General features: G+C 41.2%; 1 protein-coding gene across 6 annotated transcripts in view; it reads left to right on the top strand.

Moving 5' to 3' along the window:
- asic1b (acid-sensing (proton-gated) ion channel 1b) overlaps positions 1-20,318 on the top strand; it is a 198,822-nt gene that overhangs the window by 155,841 nt on the left and 22,663 nt on the right. For 5 of the 6 annotated variants that reach the window (XM_039798200.1, XM_039798201.1, XM_039798198.1 and 2 more), the window contains 2 exons: positions 14,311-14,461; positions 18,765-18,892. In XM_039798200.1, coding sequence (XP_039654134.1) covers positions 14,311-14,461; positions 18,765-18,892 — 279 coding nt within the window. Of the gene's footprint in view, positions 1-7,032; positions 7,878-14,310; positions 14,462-18,764; positions 18,893-20,318 lie in introns of those variants that run through there. The other variant, XM_039798197.1, reaches the window with a different exon arrangement.

Here is a 20,318-nt window from a genome sequence, read left to right on the forward strand (position 1 = left end):
ACAGCAGGACCCAACTTAAGGCCCTGATTATGTCAGTTCATATTATGCTTTGTGGTGCAAATTCCCAAAGAAAAAAATGAATTAAAATAGCACAAACCATTTGACACACAGTAAAGGTGTCCCACCAGAAAGTAGTTCTAAAAGCTCGGTGACGTAGAGAGTTCTTACTGTTTAAGTTTGGTGTTTCATTCAGGCTTTTTCTGTGCTTCTAATGGAGTGAGTATTGCATGACTTAGAGTGGATGATGACCACTAAAGTGGGAAGCCTTGGAAAATCATCTTAAAACCTCTATAACTTGCTCTCATGCCCACAATATTTACTTTTCATACACAATGTATGCGTCTTTTTTCAGACAATGTGCTCATTTAAGCAATATGACTTTTTTGATTACATTATCTGCCTCAAAGCAACAAGATGCCCTTGTCATCCACAGTAATGTTATTTCGCTTTATCCAGTCTTGAGCACAAAATCTTTTTTAAAACTGTGATATTAGAGTATTTTTTTAACTTTATCCACACAAAAACATGTCTACAGCTTTGGCAAAGTCTTGGGATGCTCAAAGTGAAGAGATTTCAGGAATACAGTTCACGGTTTCCAACTGGGAAGCACGGAAACCAGCAGTGTGCCGCCAATCATTCTCTGAGATTCTATCTCTCCCAGCTGACTGACTGACAGTCTGTCTGCTTGCCTGCCTACCTGCCTGTCTCTCTTTCTCTGTCTGCATTCAAACCTTAAAATGTTCCACAGCTTTCATTCATTAAGAGTTTTATACAACTTGTAAATTCTATTTGTACTTTTTGAAAATATTGACTATATATTCATTTAAATTAAAGCCGACAGTTTAGTTTAGCATCAGCTTTTACAAAAACTTTCATACAAAGTTGGTAACTTCACCTTCTTCTTACACATTAAAGCCAGCAATTCAGTGTAATGACAGCTTTTCAGAAAACCTCAAAATATTCCTTTTGTTTCATACATTTTGGTGTTAATTAACATTTCAATGAAATGTATACTAATTTAAACCATTCCCACTTTTCCTATTCTCTATTCTTTCCTAGTCCCACTATTTTCACTAATTCACCTTCTTCTTATGCATTAAAGCCAGCAATCCAGTTTAGCTTGAGCAATTTAGGTTTTCAGCATTCACAAGCATTTTCTGCAGAAAATGCATTTTCTAGTTTCCCCTCTACTGTACTGTTTACTCCCCCTGGTATTTTATCAAACACTGTAAACCATTTTCTTCAATAAAAAGTTATTGAAGAGGGAAAATATAACACTCCTGACCGTTAGCTTATTGTCTCGTTAGTTTGGTCGCTAATGAGACAATACACTCACAAAGTTTATTCTGTATACCTGTTTGTACCATTGACTCCTGACTCGTGACTGCAAACCATTGCAGTTGGGCTTATTGAGGGATTCTTACATTTTGTGTGTGGTCAGTTTCTGTTTTACTCATAGACTGTATAATATTAATGGACAAAGCATCCGGTTCGGCGAAGTGCTGCAAATGCGGAAGGAGGCGACACGTGCAGTTGCAAGAGGAGGTCGGTTTCTGTAGAAGTCTATGAGAAAGTGACCCACTTCTCACTTGATTTATTACCTCAGTAAACATTTTCATAATGAGTTTATGGTCTCAATCGCTAGTTTTAAGTCTTCTGCAACACAGAATGATGTTCATTTATTGAATAATGGTCACGTTGATTTTAAAATCAGTGAAAAAGCAGGGGGTGTTTTAGGGCATGGCTATGATGTGATTGCCAGTGAAAGTGTGTAACGTAACGTAGAGTGTAAGGGCTCCTACCTCACTCCTCCCTCTCGTCTAAAATCGTCACATCCGCAACCAGGATGGCTGCGCCCGTAACGGCAAACTCGACGTCTCAGCAGATCTCCACAAACCAATGGGTGACATCACACATGCTCTTTCCATTAATATAATACAGTCTGTGGTTTTACCTAAAAAATAAAGTGGTTCAGATAATCTGGCTACATTGTTTGCTTTTTTACAACCTGTCTGACTCTGATGGTCTCACTGCTGGTGTTTCTCTCTCTGACTTTTTTGTAGTCGCCATGTTCCCAGTCTCAGATCAGCCTGGTCTCGCAGAATTCCGTGAAATGATCACCAACTGTTAACAGCTCATTCCGTGGTGGTGGCACGGAATGTGTGAAAATTCTGTGTAGCCACCACGGAAAACATTGCCAATGTAAAGTCAATGAGAAGATGATGTAGCATTACTACAGTAGCGAGTAGTATAAAAGCCCAAAAATCCACATAGGGAGGTTGGTTGGGGTGGTGGATGGGTCAAACAACACAGGGGATCGTGTCCTGCGGGGATCGTGTCCTGCATGTCACATTTCCTAAACCCAACCGTCACTTTCTTCTTTTGCTAAACCTAACCATCCTGTTCTTTTGCTAAACCTAACCATCCTGTTCTTTTACTAAACCTAACCATCCCGTTCTTTTACTAAACCTAACCATCCCGTTCTTTTACTAAACCTAACCATCCCGTTCTTTTACTAAACCTAACCATCCTGTTCTTTTGCTAAACCTAACCATCCCGTTCTTTTACTAAACCTAACCATCCCGTTCTTCTTTTCCTATACCCAACCGTCCTGTTGTTGTCCCATGTGTCATGGAAACATAAGCCCACCCACGACCTTTTCCTAAGAGGCCGTGTTCATTTCACGGAATTCTGTGAGATCAAGTTGCTCAGATCTCAGCAATTGCCCAAGTGCTAGAAACCAGATTTCTTCTTTAGGTGGGAGAAAAATGGATTCACTAAGTAGACCTCATTCATGCTCTCTTACTCCTCTCATTTACACATTTTCCTTCTCACCTTCCTTCAGTTACACAGTAAACAACACACACATACACTCAATGCCCAAAATTAGGGACAGAGGGCTAGATTTATCAAGCCGTTTGCGCCTATTTCCAGGCGCTAATTGGTCGCAAAGACGGACGTAACCGATGCGGGCTATTTACAAACAGGGCGCATTTGGGTAAAATCGCTGATTGTCTGCCACATGAGCGAGAAGAGACAAGTTGCGCTTTCAATATGCGTTCGTGGGAGGGTCGTGGGGAAAGTGGGAGTTCCACCCAAAAAGGTGGGAGGATAAGCGCAAAGAGCACCTAATTATATATTCCGTGGTATTTACAAAGACTGTCAGTAAGAGCGCGCCTCTATTCTGCGGGGGAAATTCTCCGCCTCTTTAAACCAGCCGCAATCGAGTTTCCTCGTAGACCTTTATGCCGCTGGTGAAATGGCAACAGCAATTTGAGCAAGACGAAGACATTTTAACAGAAGAATCACACTTTGTCAGTGAACACAACATCATTTAGCGTTACAGATCAAGCAGCCATGTAATATTAGAGTTTCTGCAAGAAATCAAAGATGAAATTGCATCTCCCACTCAGCGTTCACATCCCATTCCACCAGTTGTTAAACTAGTCGCTACATTACAAAAGCTGGCATCAGGATCATTTCAAACAGTCATAGCATCAGCAGTGGGAATATCGCAGTCTGCACTCAGCCATATCATAGCACCAGTACCGCTTTGCTACAGTGCAATTTACGGTATAGTGGGCGGAGAAAGACGCTGATTGCCTGATGGGTGTCAGGGTTGATAAATACTACTCAAAATGTTGAAGCATAGCGTGCGCTATTACCGAACTCGCATAAACAGACGCAGCGCAAACTGCGCTAGTGTTAGTAAATCAGGCCCAGAGAGTGAGAATCAGGTCTGCATGTTGTCCAGCTTTTACTCTGGATTGGAACACTGTGCCCCCCCACCCCCAGAGAGAGAGAGAGAGAGACAGAGAGATGGGGTTCGCAATACGCTTGGTCAATGATGCGGTCAAGCCTGTGTCGCCTGGCTGAAACGGTTTTCCCTCATCACAACCAAACAGTCAGGGTAAAAAAAAAAACCATTACATCTAAGTTAGGCTCTTAGGGACTTCGGAAGATGCTTTAAAGACATACAACGTGATTTGCATAATTTACCAGAAGCATCTTGACCTTTTTGTTTTCTCACTAACATTTCACAGCTTTCACTTAAACACATCAGAGAAAACTGACAGTCAGGAATGTCATCTAGTGTGCTGAAACCTGAGAGTCACCAAAATGTTAAGCACCCAGTGACCGTTTCTTTCTGCACTGTAATATTTAAAATTCAACTGGTGGAACAGTAATGAAATAGACTCCTGTCTCTACAGCATTGCCCTCTATGATGCAGTGTTCAATTTTGAGGAAGAATACAAATTGTGAGCCAGGAGGGATAACCGTGTGTGTGTGTGTGTGTGTGTGTGCGCGCGTGTGTGCGTGTGACGGGCTTGAAAAGGAAGACAAATGTTCTGTAGCTACTGAGGCCAATGATTTCATTCAGCAAAAAGCAGTGAGGATGAGAGAGAGAAAGAGAAAGTTGCAAAAAGACGTGTGTGTGTGTGTGTGTGTGTGTGTGTGTGTGTGTGTGTGTGTGTGTGTGTGTGTGTGTGTGTGTGTGTGCATATGCAGGGGCGTAGCACAAAATTCTGGGCCCTGTAGAAAGGCATTTTCTATGGGCCCCTTCCCGCATCCACAGCTATTCATTCTAGCATCTTTTTGCTAGAGGGCCACATGAGGGCCCTGGGTACTCAGTCCCCTTTTTTCCCCCATTCCTACGCCCGTGTGTGTGTGTGTGTGTGTGTGTGTGTGTGTGCGTGTGCGTGTGCGTGTGCCTGTGTGTGATTTCAGTTCAGTTCAATTTTATTTATATAGCACGTTTAAAAACAACCATAGTTGACCAAAGTGCTTAACAAGCTCCAAAAATCAAAGAGATAATCTATCAATAAATTGCAGGAACACCCACGTGTGTGTGTGGGTGTTAAGCGCATATCTCTCGAACCGTTAGTCCAGTGGATTTCAAACTTGACACGTGTCTTGCTATGGGCATGAGTAAGTGCAGTGCCAAGTTTGACGTTGTTTGGATAAGAAACGCAAAATATATCGTCGGTAAAAGAAGCACACATTGGCTTTTGCTGCTCTAGCCGCTGGCCCCTCCCCCTCTCACACTGAGTGAGCAGTGAGCAGAGACAGAGACAGAGCAGCAGAGCTTTGGCAGCTAAAATGTGACATACACCTCAGACCCACAAACATGTGCAAAGTAGCACTACGTTAACGATCAAACGACACGAGACAACGTCTCTCTGTCTGTCTGTGTCTCTCTCTCTCTCTCTCTCTCTCTGCATGTGTGCGCACACACACACACACACAAACGGTCCGGTTCTGGTGGTTGATGAACACAGATATGTGTTGATTAGCTCTCATAACGGGCAAGGTGGGTAATGCATTGCCATGAGTCCATGAGGCTAATGTCTGATTACTCCACATTGTCATTGTGATATTTTGTGATTACATTCTGATTCTGTCAGGTAAATATAGTAGTACAATGTCTTTCTCTGATGTAGAAGTAGCCTACACTGTAAGTCAGTAGTAGGGTATACAGTGGAGTTGCATATGAAGTGGTTTGGGGTCCTTCTGTAAGTAATTTTGGGGTACAATTTGGTTTTGATGAATTCTACAAGCAGCAATACCACAGGCCAAGCAATCGGCCCGTTCCAAACAGGCACATTTTCAATGGGCACCGCACTAGTATACACAAACAATACACAATATACAATACAAAATAACCAACAGTAGAAAAAGGTCAAGGTATCAAAGCTCAACTTGAATTGAAAGCCAATGAATAATAGTGGGTCTTAAGCAAGGACTTAAACGTTTCAATGGTCCGAGCTGTTCTTATATAGGTAGACTATTCCAGAGGTTTGGAGCAGCCACTGAAAAGGCGTGGTCACCTTTGTTTTTTAACCTGGATCTGGGCACATCGAGGAGCATCTGGTTGGAAGACCTCAGTGCTTTGACAGGTGTGTGGACATGTAAGAGATCCGATAAATAAGAAGGCGACAACCCATTTAAGATCTTGAAAACAATTAATACATTTTTAAATTCAATCCTGAAACAGAAAGGAAGCCAGTGGAGCATGGCCAAAACCGGTGTAACGTGGTCGCGCTTTTTAGTCCCGTTTAAAAGTCGAGCTGCTGCGTTCGTAACCGACGAAGAGATGACTGATCCAATCCATAATACAAAGAGTTACAGTAGTCTAAACGAGACGTAATAAATGCATGTATGACTCTTCAAAAGTCTCCGCTGGAAGAAGCTGGTTTTAACAACAGAACTGATCGGTTTGCCAAATTAAAAAAAAAACACACCCAGATTCTGTCCCGAGAAGTTTTATTCACACTGGAAACCACTACTTGATTATGTTGACAAACTCCCCGCTACTGAAATGTCCCCCTGATTCTAAGCTCACACCTTGCCTGGTCCACCGACTCCCTCCTCCCCCTTAGATATGACCTCCACGGGCAGCAGACAACCTAGGTTACATCCTCTTATTTATTTGTATTACTATTATTATTATTTACTTTATTTTATTTGTTTATATATTTGTTTATTTATTGCTTTTAAGATGTAAGGGTCTCTGGAATGGGTGGGATAGAAAAATGTAAATGTGACTCTGCGGATGTATTGTTTACTGCAATTGTGAATCAATAAAAATATTAAAATAAAAAAAATAAAAAATCACACCCAGATTCTTGGTAAAAGGACGAATATGGGAACCTAAAGTACCAAGAGCAACTACACAGGCACTAAAATGTACAGCACGACAACAATTTCAGTCTTATTATCATTGAGACAGAGAAAATTCTGATCCAACCATATTCTGAGATCACTCAAGCAGTTCAACAAAGGCTGGGTAGTGTCCTTCTCATTGTTTTTTACAGGCAGATTTTAACTAAATCCATTGTCTCTGGAGCATTTCTTTAGAGTTTCAGAGACTGACTGCTTGTAGGCTAATTTGAATGATATAATCCCCAGGACTCCTGTTGCTGCACAGTACTAAATCAACTACTAAACCCCCCCACCACCACCACCACCACCACCACCCCACCCCCCGAACGCAGCGCTGTGCGACTGACAAAATACTCCCCCATCACCGCCACAAGCCAGGCGCACAAGCTGCTGCTTGGAGGACCGAGCAGAGCTGCGTGCGCTTCTCTCTCTCTCTCTCTTTCTCTTTCTCTTTCTCTCTCTCTCTCTTTTTCTCTCTCTCTCTCTCTCTGTCTCCAAAGTCTCTGACAAACAGCAGCCATCTGAGAGCGCAGAGGCGAGTTTAGGCGCACTGTGCCCACAGCGGGACCGATGTTGAAAGCGCGCACAAGCCTTCCTCCAAAATGTGTCAGTGCGACTCATCCGGATCGAAACCGAGACCGGGCTCCTTCACCGAAGCCGGGAAGCTCTTCTTGAAACAGACCACCTTGCATGGCTTGAGGCACATCTTCCTCAGCGGTTCCTACCCCCGGAGAGTTGCGTGGCTGCTGGCTTTCCTGGCAGCCTTGGCTCTGCTCTTCACCTGGTCCTCAAACAGAGTGCGGTACCTGCTCTCCTCGCCCGTGTACAGCAAGACGCACATGGTGTACGCCAAGCGGCTCGTTTTCCCCGCCGTCACCATCTGTAACCAGAACCTCCTGCTGCCGCGGCGCATGAAGAAGACGGACATATTCAGCGCGGGGAGGTGGCTGGGACTCTTTGGGAGGAACTGGCAGGTCTCCCCCGCTGCGAGAGAGGCGCTCACACATCTGGGAGATAGTGGAGGGGGCGCGGGGGGCGAGCCGCCCTGGTCCCCGCTGTCTCGGATTTTGGACTTTAACCACTTTCTTCCTCCTCCGCTGGAGTCCCAGCCGTCCATGAGGCAGCTGCTGGACCGGCTGGGACACCAGCTGGAGGAGATGCTGTTGTACTGTCGCTACCAGGGAGAGCTCTGCGGCCCGCGTGATTTCAGCACCGTGAGTTTGTCGCCAAAGTTCAATTCTTTGTCGTCGTTGAATTTCTGGTATGAGTCAGGAGGTAAACTGTTAGTAAATGCCTGTCAGTATTTTGTACGTGTTGCACGGATAGAAATCAACTGGCTACTAATAAATTTGCTTTGAACACATGAAGTCACCAGTACACAATGCGCATTCCTATCCACTGTTGCTTGGCAATGCTCCTCAATAGTTCAATTAGGCTAACTCTCTGTTTTTACCTCTTTAGCACGCGCCATATAAATGCCCCTATAATTAATAATAATATTATGCTGTGTTGCACTTCATATTGAGTACAGAGATGTATCTTACATAATTGGATTTCAGCTCGCAATATATCTTTATAATATTGCTGCAGTATTCCTGTTGTTCTCCTTAATTGACTGCATTTTAAAAGTGATTAGAATGGCATTTTACATTTTTCATAAGCATCTGTTCTTGTCTCACTGTCTCACCCCACAGATATAAACCTTCTGTAAAGTTATAATTGTTAATTCCAAAACAAACAATATCACAAGTTGCATAATTTCATTGGAGATGCAGTCTTCTGCATTCGCCATATGGTCTGAACGGGTCCTCCTGTCGTCCATCACTGCTGGATCAATGTGTGTATAATCCTATGCTCGCAAGAGACCAATATGCCCCTAATGAAGACTTTTGATTCATTTAGCAAGGCTTTACAACTCTCCCTGACACTGTGATGGAAAACAGTTAATGCTGGCCTCTACACTCCATCATCGCGTGAACAATGTGAAAGCCAGCGTTCCTCTCTCTTTCCCACCTCATTACCCAAATTTGTTTTCAGTTAAAGTAGGTTTTCTTCTAGTGTTTGATACACAGTTTGATGTTGGGGAATCAGTTTTTGCTGTTTGCAGCAGGCTTGATGACTGAGGGTTATTTAATGTTTTGAGGGAAATTTATCATTTGAAACTGCTTGCCTCGGTGGCCTGTGTCATCAAACCATATCCCCAAATTAATCCATCAAGCAGATGCTTTTCTTCTATATTCACAAATGTATAATGCATCTGGAACCGCAAAACAAGTTATCACAGTCAAACACACGTCTTCCTACCAACATCTTTAGGAACGCGTCATGCTGTACAAGGATGATCAAGCAACAGCAACCTATTTCAGAGATAAGCATAATGCCGAGCTCTGAGTTTTGGGGATATGTGCTTGTGCATGGATAATCGATGATGCCCTGCTTGGCTCCAGGGTGGCCACTGCAAACTGTCGGCATGAGTCAGACCAATAGAATCAGTCCCACTTGAGATGTGAGGTGTGACCGAGGAAGGCAAGCCTGCCTGCATACAATAGGTTTTAGGATGTATTGACGTTTGTGCAGGAAGACCCCATGTTGCTAGGTCTAACCCTCTATAATTTTGGTCCACTGGCATCATCAACCCATCCTTCACTCCATGCAGCTGCTCCATCCTTCTTTATTTGTGCTTTAACAACATACATGCTTAATTCTCCTCATGCAGGCCTCTTGTCACTCAAACATTGATTTCAGTTACAAAATCCATCCGAGGCATGCAATCAGCCTCAGTCCCCCCCTGTGCACCCTATTGATTGACAGCTTCCCGCTCTTAAATCTTACAGGAAAGTCTAACAGAAGGTGTTTTTATACTCTATATTCCCCTTCTGGACAATCAGTGATGCTTTTCTTTGTAGATTTGGGGATGAAATGATAAGAGAAAAACTTTTCAGTTAGCCTTGACACTCAAAGCTGCAGTATGTTTAAAGGCTCACACGCCACCGTTTGTTGAAATAGGGCTTATCACGGTCTCCCCTAGCTGTAGATAGGTGGGCCAACGCATTTGTGCACGCTAGTTAGCTTAGCGTAGTGAATGGAATCCTATGTTGCCGGTTAGCATGTTGTGAGTAACAGTGAGCCAACAAAAAAAAACAACAACAACCTAATTACTTGCAATGAGACAAAAAATGCGTTGGCCCACCTATCTACAGCCAGGGAAGACCGTGATAAGCCCTGTTTCAACAAAAGGTGTCCCTTTAATGTTTACAGAATGGCTCTTAATAAAGTTTCAACCGTTTTAAACAGTAACCGTGAACATATGGTGTTGGTAGCTTCCTCTAGACTTGAGAATTTGCAAAGTTGCTTAAACCTTCATGAATTGATGTTTTGTCCACTTGGGGGCAGCACTACAAGCTGCAAACACAACATTTACATATGATCACCTTATGAAGTTGGCAGGCAAACTTATTAGCAAACAGTTGCCTGTTACACATCAGCAGACACAGAATAACAATAGTGTTCATTTGAAGTCATGTTTTTGTATCTCTGACCACCTCTTGAGGGAAATATGTGGCTTTTTAGCTGCTAAATGCTCTGCTATGTTCACCAGCTATAGTCACTAACTTTGTCAGTCTATTGTTTGGTGCTGGACCGGTAGTGTGAAATGGGTTTATCAGAGTCTTTTTTACTGAAAACAGCTGCCTGCTCTGTCCGAAAACGATGCTGACGAGAGCGGTGAGAGTGAACTATAACCGTAAAGTTGAAGGCCGTAAAACCAAAACAATGAGCTCAAAGACACTAAAAATAACTCTGTAGAACTGAGAACTATAGGGTTGATTGATTCTTTGTGGGTTCATCGCCACGGGTGACCGCTTTCACATTGCACATAAAAATGTTTTACAATATTAAAGGGAACATTCCACTAATACTATTATATCTACCAACAGCATCATCATTGTAAGTCCATAAAGCAGTGCATCCATGCCCATTTTATTTAACAAGTGTGACTCATTTGACTCTTTGACTGAGAAACTCACAGTAAGCTTTCAGCTCTCTCTACCTAAATATTCAACTCACACCTGCTCTAGTCAGAAAGTGTAGTAACAGGTGGACAGAATAACCTCCTATTATATAGACGTTCAAATCTGTGCTATAGTTTTGGTTTGTGGTTGTTGTATTGGAATGTATTATAGTGTAAGATGTGAACACTCCCTTCCCATATGGATGAGGTACACTGACAGAAAGTGGATACCCCAGAACAGTAAAGTGCCACACTTCATTATCTATTAATTATATATAACACAGTGAGAACATAAGCAAATCCTATTTTTAGCTCAGTTGATTCAGTGCCAAGTACAACCCAGACAATCTTTCTTAGGTGTCTCTGTTTGTAGCTGTAACAACACATTGCACCTTCGTGCTCAGTACTGATTTTGAAATCAATGGAGAGGGAAAGTGGTTCCCTGGCAACTTTAGGGAACAGCTTGTGCATCCTTGTCACATTGTCATGTGAAGGATAGCCGAGGGCCACCTCAACAGTCTCAGGCTGTCTCTCTGTGAATTATTTATCGAAGAGCCGGTGACATTTCTACACCCTGCGAGAACGAGAGAGGGTGATGTCTCTCTCAGTGTTTTTCCCCATAGGTGGCATCGGTTTAAATATTTCATTCCTGTGTTTACAAGTTCAGAAGATACAGTGGTTCTCATTTTAAATGCAATGAAGGCTCTGTGTGGAGCAGTATGAGAACCAAAAATGTATCTCCTCAGAAATGCTGCTTAGGCATCACAAACATTTGCTCACCCCCAACGCTAAATGTATTTTGATAATAATAAAATGTAATACCAATAAGTTATACATGTTTCACTGTGTGTGGTGAGCCATTTTACATTGCCCTGATTGCTCCACTTAATATAGAATTTATTAATTTAAAGTTTTTCTTTTGTTTTTTTGCGATGATGAGGTTTCTGCCTCCGGGAAAGGTTGCACTTTTCCAAAATAGCTCCTGCTGAATTGTTAGGATATATTATTGGGGGAATTTTATGCTGCACAAACACCAGCAACAGCATTGAATAAGCTATAGAGGCTGTTCGATTGACAGACATAAAGAAACATGTTGAGAGACTGAGTGTAAACCTCAAAGTTGCAGCACACAATTAAGATCCTGACTCCCCAAGGTCACCACCGGCACCCACTGCCGCTGCTCTTCACATAATGCAGCCAGCACAATATCCTGGTTACCACAGCAACTCTGACTACAGGCCTCCCTGTAGTCAATCACCACATTATCAACACATACACACAGATGGCAAGCAAGGGGTGGCTGTACACTATAGCCTATACACACTCCTTGGGAGCATGCTCATTCATATTCTTGTACAAATGTGTGTGCATGCTCGGGCACTTGCTGAGAACGCACACTTCCACACAATCACTTACAATCTTATCACTGTTTTCTTGATGCGTGTCTGCCAAATGCTTTTTGTTTTCAGTGTGAGCAGCAAAGAGGCCCTGAATGTTCAAACTTGTCTCCTGTAGTCATTGTAAACGGCTAGAACCATGGAAAGAAATTGTCTTAACAAATTGGTTGGATTAAGATTTTTAAGTAACATGTGGCTTGTTTGGCTGTTGCAGGATCTCATGGGGGAAAATCTATGCATATAACAGTCTCAGAGACGGTTTTTCTCTGCAGGTTTTTTTTTTTTCTTATCATCAGATATTTTGTGCAGCTGATGCAAGTGGTGCCTTGATATTGTAAGATGTCTTATATTCCAAAGAGATCTGATTATGGTCAGAGACGACTCCAGGGCTAAGATGGATTCAGGGGCATTTTTATTGATGTTTGTATCCTCCTCTGGAGTCACTACACATAGGCGGGTGTTGCAGACAGTTTTTTACCCGGTTTTGCCACTTACCTACTGAAAAGGTCACATCTCGATCTCATATTGTGTCCAAATATCAGAAAGCCTTTTATTACATTTCACCACTTTGTGTCTTCAAAGCTCCCATATAACCGCACCCTGGGAGGCAAATCATCGTGATTCCAACTCCATTCTTTCCTGCACACTTCACTGAACAGGATTCACATTATGCTAACTTTTGAGACACGGCTGTGATTATTTTTTTTTGCTCCATGCATCTGGTGTTTGTGACATTTGAGTAATTTGTCATGAAGTGCTAATGTCTGACTCATAAGTCACCATCAACACCTCCCTATGTGTTCCCAAGGTCCTCACAATGCATTCACAAGAAATACAGTAAAGCAACATTTTTAGGCAGGCTCAGCAAAAAAAGAAAAAAAGAAGCCTTTTGTGCAAGCTATCTGTGTTTTGATGAAGTTCTTTGTACCGCTATCTCACAATGAAGCCTTGTCTCTGTTGTATGTTGTGTGTACAACATTTAGACAGAGAGTGGAGGAAGAATAGGAGGAGACTTACAATACTTCAGTTATTACTTTTCAGCTGCTATTGTCATTTCTTCTCTACAAACTCCTCCTCCACTTCCTTTTACAATTTCCTCATGTGAATGTCAAAATGTTGAAGGTTAATAATAAGTTAATTGTGAGCTAGGATGCTTTGATACAGGGCTCTCAATCATGTGGCTTGACAACAAACTAAAGGAAATGATTTATTTTGGATCCTGGCCATGGCTTTCCAATTCCTAATGTCTAGGATTCAATTACACATCCATTAGTTCACTGGCAATCATGTCTTTGCCAATAGATCACAGTTTTCTGCTGTACTCTTTAGTAGCTCTCCAGTACCACTGTGCAGTATATGCCTAATCCATTAATGAGACAGAACACTCTCCAGGCATGTATTCTGAGGGCAGGTATACATATATATATATATATATATATATAGTATTTGACAAGACTTAATCTTAATAATAAAAATAATTGTCAGATTGACCAGTCATTAAGTAATAAGTGGCAGCTCTAGATTTTTGATTTGATTTGGGCTGAAACAACTTTACATAATCGATTGATCTGCCAATGTCAAAAAAACAGTAAACCGGTTCCTATTTTAATTTCACACAGCCCAAGGTGATATTTTCAAAAGACTTGTTTTACAGTCTAAAACTCCAAAATATTCAGTTTACTATCATATATGACAACGAAATACAAGAAATTTGATAGTAGTTGCTGTTCAATTTTCTGTCATCCGACTTGTTGATCAGTCGATGTTTCAGCTCTAACGATAATCATCGCTCCTTATTTAAAAACAGAAATCTTTGCATTCTCTTAATTGTTAACAGTCTGTATGTGGAGTTCTCAGAAGAACTTCAATCACTTTTTGCTAGATTTACTTTGATGCCAGCAGTCGTTGTGTGTAAGGATATCCCGCTCTGATATAAAAGTCATGTCATATTCACTCAAGCACATACTGTACCATGCAGCACTGAGAGGGGTGAGGGCTCCGTTTGTCAACAGCATCTCAGCACTAAGACCTCTGAGGTCTGCACCTGACAGCTTAACAAGAACAGGTTACTGTAGGTGCTTTTTAGCTGCCTCTGTCCCCTGCTCTGCACTACATTTATCTCCAGTTTAACACTTACAGCTGCAAACTGAGATGCAGCCTAAATGATGCCTTTCTCTCCTGTCATCTAGTTGTGATCATGTATCACTAAAAACCCTGCATTTGTCTCTGTGTGTATTTCAGATATTCACACGCTATGGGAAGTGCTACACCTTTAATTCAGGCCAAGATGGACGACCCCTCTTGCTGACGATGAAGGGTGGGATGGGCAACGGCCTGGAACTGATGTTGGATATCCAGCAGGATGAATACTTGCCTGTATGGGGAGAGACTGGTAAGTTTACCTGGTGGTTACATCACATGAAACATCCCATTTCCAGTTCTGAAGTCCTCAGTTAAAACCACAAGATAGGTGTTTATGTTTGCCCTTAAGCGAGGACTTAAAAAGAGTTAAAAAAGAGGATTTTTTTAAAATCAATTAAACACCAAAGTAGCCGGTTATTTTTCAGTGGTGGTGCTCTGAGAAATCTCAGGGGGGAAAAAAACTATTCCACTTTAATCCCTGAGACAGAGGCCTGACTAGGCTGTATTACACACATTGCAAGCACCTCTGCTGTAATTATGAAAGCTTAAATCCATTTAGTATAGTGAACATGTCCATATAGACCAAATAGGTTTAAGATTTGTTTTATCTGTAGCAAATGTATGTTCAGAATGCACCTGAAATCCCAAACTAGAGCATTACTGGCGATCCATATTTCTCACCCTTTCTGCGGTCCTTCATCATAGATTAGAGCTAGAACCTCTGGTGGCATTATTTGGAGTCGCTCCAGTGGAGATATGGTTGTCAGCATTAATGTGTAAGGTCCTTGCTTCTATTATTCTTTATGTATGTATGTATTTGTTGTATTTGGTTGGAGGTTAATGTTTAACATGTTTGTATGTATACTCGGTTCTTACAATTCTATTTTGATTTAATGGACAGTATGGACGCTATTCTAAGGGGTGGAGGACTGTGAATATGATTTATGTTGTTAAAATAATAAAAACAAACTTTGAATCAGAATGCACCTGAAATATTAAATTCTCTTAAATATTCTCTTCACTTTCATTAATTAGGAGGGATGATCCTGAACAATACACACCCTGATAATTTGAAATGCGGGATGTTATCCACTAATGTGTATAAAGACAGATGGATATTGATCAGAAGATTTCATTTCAATTTCATTGTAATACAATTGTATCACTTGTCATTCAGCTTCAGGTCCACATGAATCAAACAAGAGCACAACCATTTGCCAGATATAAAATCAATGGCGGCTACAGCCTCTTCCATTCAGGGTTGACCCTTCATCAACACAGTCAAGTCTCCTTGGGGGCCCTTACACTTTGATTTTAATGCAGCTGCATATGCTGCTCTGTGTTTGGATCAATATTTTATATGCACTGGGCACTGAATGTAAAGAGACAGCTCAGTGTGGTCACAGAAAAACTCTGCACATGATCATCATTAAACATGAAGCACAATGCTATGACTGAAATATTTAAATATAACATTGCATCTACTCCAAGCTTAAATGATTTAAAGATATTAATATATAATGCTCTGTATTTAAGATTATTAAATGATTAAAGTCTTTTACAAGTGAGGGTGTAGTAGAAACCTAAGGATGCAGTAATTACACAGTACATACACAGACATATACTTTATTCACTTTTATTTTTTTATTTTTCTATATTATCTCATAACTATCATGATTGTTTATGTTATTGTCACAAGTTTGTTTTTAAGGGGATTGCAGGTTTTGTCATTAATGTCAAAATGATGCAGATTGGCTATCGATTAGTTTAATTATAACACAATTTAGTACCTGTTTGTTTAATCTGGCTCGATGCCGTGCAATACATAATGTGCTAGTTCGAACACCTGAGGCCTCATTTATCATAGCATGCATGTTCTGAATATGTTCGTTGGAACTGTCTCTAAGTACAAGAAAATTGGTATCCATCAAATATGTACACGCACAACATTGCACAGTGACCAATGATGAATCTAACCTATTCAGCCATGGAGACATAATGTACTGTTGGTTCATGTGCGGGTTCATTTGCATACAGAAACACCCCCAGAATGCCAAATATGGTCAATACTTCCCTTCTGAAAGTCTTTCATGTAGAGTTACTTGTTGTGGTCAAAAGTAGCAAATAAGAAAGTGTTTTTTAAACATAAGTCTCATTTAATGGGTATTGCTAGTGGTTTTTTTAGCTTCATAGTGTTCTATTTACACACTAAGTGGTTATAAGTGCTTATTACGAGCAAATGCAGTGAGACCGCGAGGGACGTGGCTACTCGGTTCGTTGAGGTTGCACCTGTCGTTAATAACCTCTCATGACGTTGCTAAAGCATTAAGTAGGCAAAACCAAACTGTCTTATTTGACACCTCTACAAGTGGGTGTCCAAAGATAAATGAATAAACATACAGTTTCGGGACAGCTGATTGACAAAAGACATTGGACAGAGTAATACTTCAGTGTAGGTCATAGATTACAAATTTGCTCATAATTTGCGTACCAAAATGTATTACCGATTACGTTTTTTTATGTATGAATGTCATTAACAGATCCTCTGTCTTATATAATTTCGGAGGTTATCAGTGATAAAGTACTAGAGAAAATAGAGCTATTAAAGACATAATTTCCCTCTGGAAGAAGAGATTACTTTTTTTTTTTTAAACAGAAATGTCTTTAGGAACGATTGTTTACAACCCATCCATTATAACATGGTTGAGTTTAGGTTTGAGTGTCTTTAATTTGTGTGTACCACTAAGGGTTTGTTGGTTTTCCTGGTCAGAAGTGGTTCTGAATGTATACATATTCTTAAGCACAAGAAGAAGAAATTAATGAATTAGATTCTGTGCGTAGAAATAGGGGCATGCATTTTTTAAGCACAAAAACGTGAGTATGCACGGTTGATAAATGAGGCCCCGGTTCTAAATAAGAAGCTGAGTATTCCATCCATCCATTTTTTATACCCACTTATCTCCTTCAGGGTGGCATGGGGCTGGAGCATATCGGAGCATGCATTATGTGAGAGGAAGGTTACTCCCAGGACAGGTCTTCAGTTTATGAGAGTGTTAGTCTTATACATAGAGACTTACTTTCACACATACAGACAGTTTAGAGTTTTTATGTGCCTTTGAAGTGTTAGAGGAAACAGGAGCATTTAGAGGAAACCCAGACAGATACGGGGACAACATGCAAACTCCTCACAGATGCAACACAGCTGGGAGCGTCGATTTCAAACCCTTCATACTGTGAGGCCACAGTGGCAACCAAAGAGAAATCCAAGAAAATGTGGGTGTGCGGGTGTGATGATGTGGTTTAATAAAGTATATATCTGTAGTCTTTCACTGATCAGCTTGTGATTTTCTTGTTAAAACCATAGCAACAGTACATTATGTCTCCAGGTTAAATTGTCTACACTTTCTGTGTAATTGTTGTATACCTAAAATTATTTCACAACAAAGCACAGGCAGTGAAATAACTTTGAGGCAGCTGGACTTTCTTACGTTTAAGGTTTTCATTTTTTGTTCCAAGGTTCAACCCAAATTTCATTATTCCATTGTACAAGGATGACAGATGGCCATGACTTAAAGATTGACGTGCGCTTTTGCTTGCAGGAGCTTGCGCACTACTTATGTATATTTTGCTGCTCCAAGCCCTTTAAGCATTAGTCTTGGCAGCAGCAGAAGATGGCTTTGTTTCCATTCTCAGAAGAGCAATGTGTAACAGTTAAAGTCTGTCGCTCTTTGTCGAAGCTCTCATGTTGAATTCCAGCCGCATCCCTAAGCTCTTTAATTGAAAATAGTGAGAAAGTCTGGCACTTAGAGGAAGATACAGAGTGACATGCGGGGAGGAAAGGCGGCAGGAAGCAGACATCCTACTTTATCCCTGAGCCAACACTCAAAGGAACTAAATCTCTTGAATCCAGCCTGCCATCACCATGATAAGCAGTTCCAGGTCTCTGCAAATATGATAGAAATATGTTTGCAAGTATAGGTTTGAGTCACCATGTCATTTTAATGTTCCCCTGATCTCAGTATCAAAGAGGCCCATCTGCTTCATTTAAAATCTAAACAGCAGAGTGCTGTATCCAAGGAAGCTGTCAGCTGTATTGATTTTCCTTTTATCCTCATCATCATTTATTTATTAATTTATCCATTCATCCAATCATAAATAAGACTCCTGTGGGGCACGTTTTCATCATCAACCGCTATACTTAGGAAGTCCATCTTCTTTATCCTTTCACTCCTCATTCCAGCTATTGTTAATTGTGATTGTCATCCCTGGAAGTCCATAGATGTAACGAATGAATAAGCAATTACTCTCTTGGAGAGCTTCTTTCCAGCTCAAATAAGACTACACGTTAATGATGGTTTATAATTTGTCATGGTATTTTGTTTTATTTTGTTTCCCGGCTTGTTTTTTTACTCAATGGCTGAAGATGTTCCACTGCTGCAAAGCTTTTCTTCATTTGATTAACAGCAACTGCTGCTGGGTAGATCATGCAGACCAATGTGTCCATACAGATCATCATCCCTGTTGTAAATGTCCTAACCTCTTCTTGTCAACAGACGAGACGTCGTTTGAAGCAGGGATCAAAGTTCAGATCCACACCCAGGACGAGCCACCGTTCATAGACCAGCTGGGCTTTGGAGTGGCGCCAGGGTTTCAGACTTTTGTCTCCTGTCAGGAACAACGGGTACGTCTTGATGAAGTTGAAAGAAATGAAATACAGAAAATACAAGAATATATCTCAGCACATTTTGTCTGGGAGAATCCCTATGTTAATATTGGCCTTTTAATTTAATTCTGAGAGTTTTGTGTCTGTAATTCAAACAATAACATAAAATGAGCCCATCAGTTTTAAAGAGTAACTAAATCCCCAAACCACGTTTTCAGCTGATAACCAATGTATATAGATAGGTATTTAGTAGTTTTGTTGATGGGTTCAATTGAATTAAATTTAATTGAATTGAATTCAGGTCCAAATCTTGACTTTTTAGTGCAAAGTATTTGAATTCTACATATTGTGTTATAAATATGCATAGCGGGATTAGCGACCGCCTTCTACTGGTCGAAACCCGGCTGTTGCAATTGAATTTTGGTATTGGCTGATCTGGTGTCAGATGGCATGTTGTCTGGGTCGTGTTGACCACCTCTGTCTGTGTATACTCCCGTACGTGCAGATGAACGGCGCCAGTGCCTGGAGGTCCCCGTTTACCCGCCAGCAAAACTCTGCTTGATAATTGCGTCACTCAGTTGAAAATCACCGACTTTTCCTCTGCAGCGTTTAAACGCCATTGAAACCATACACGACACTAGCTTAGCTGCGTCATCCTCCCCAGCTCTGCCCTCTTGTCCATATATATAGTCACTTCTGGCTCCAAAATATCGAGATGGCGACGGCCAAAATACCAACTCTCGGATTTAAAACGGCCGTCCAGTGTCCACAAACCAATGGGTAACGTCAATAATTATTTTTACAGTCTATGGAAAAAACTCTGGGGTTTAGTTATTCTTTAATAATAATAATGATGATAATAACCTTTATTTGTATAGCTTTTTTTTACAAAACAATGTTGCAAACAAAAGCAAAAAAGACTTAGACATTAATGTAATACTGTCAGTTTTTCAATAGGCAAAAGCATTTTAATGTGAAATTCAGTTTTCACTCTAACACCTTCAAATTGGATTGCTTTTCTGTCCCAGATGTCTGTTTTCATGGACACTTAGAATTTTATGAGAAAATTGTTATGCAAACACCTTATCTAGGGTGAACATACATCAATTCACAAAGTGGCTAATATAATCAGTGATGCATCCTGGGATCATTGTGGGTGTTTCTGGGCTTTTAACCTCATCCTGCATGGCCCAGGTGACCCTGCTAGGGTTGATCAAGCCCTGGTCTGTGTCCCAGTACCACTCACGCTCTCCTGCATACTCCCCTCGATCCTCAACCATCTGGAGGATCTTTCTGCTGCATCTGAGGCACTTCTGATGGCTCTGCCCCTGTCTGCTCCCGTCACTCCCAGCAGACTGAGAGCTTTACTGAACATTCACAGCCCAGTCAGCATCTCAGTGATTTGAAATTCAAACAGTGAGCACAAGCTGTTCCGTATCAAAAA

Source organism: Perca fluviatilis, chromosome 4 (assembly GCF_010015445.1).
Source record: "Perca fluviatilis chromosome 4, GENO_Pfluv_1.0, whole genome shotgun sequence".
Lineage (NCBI taxonomy): Eukaryota > Metazoa > Chordata > Actinopteri > Perciformes > Percidae > Perca > Perca fluviatilis.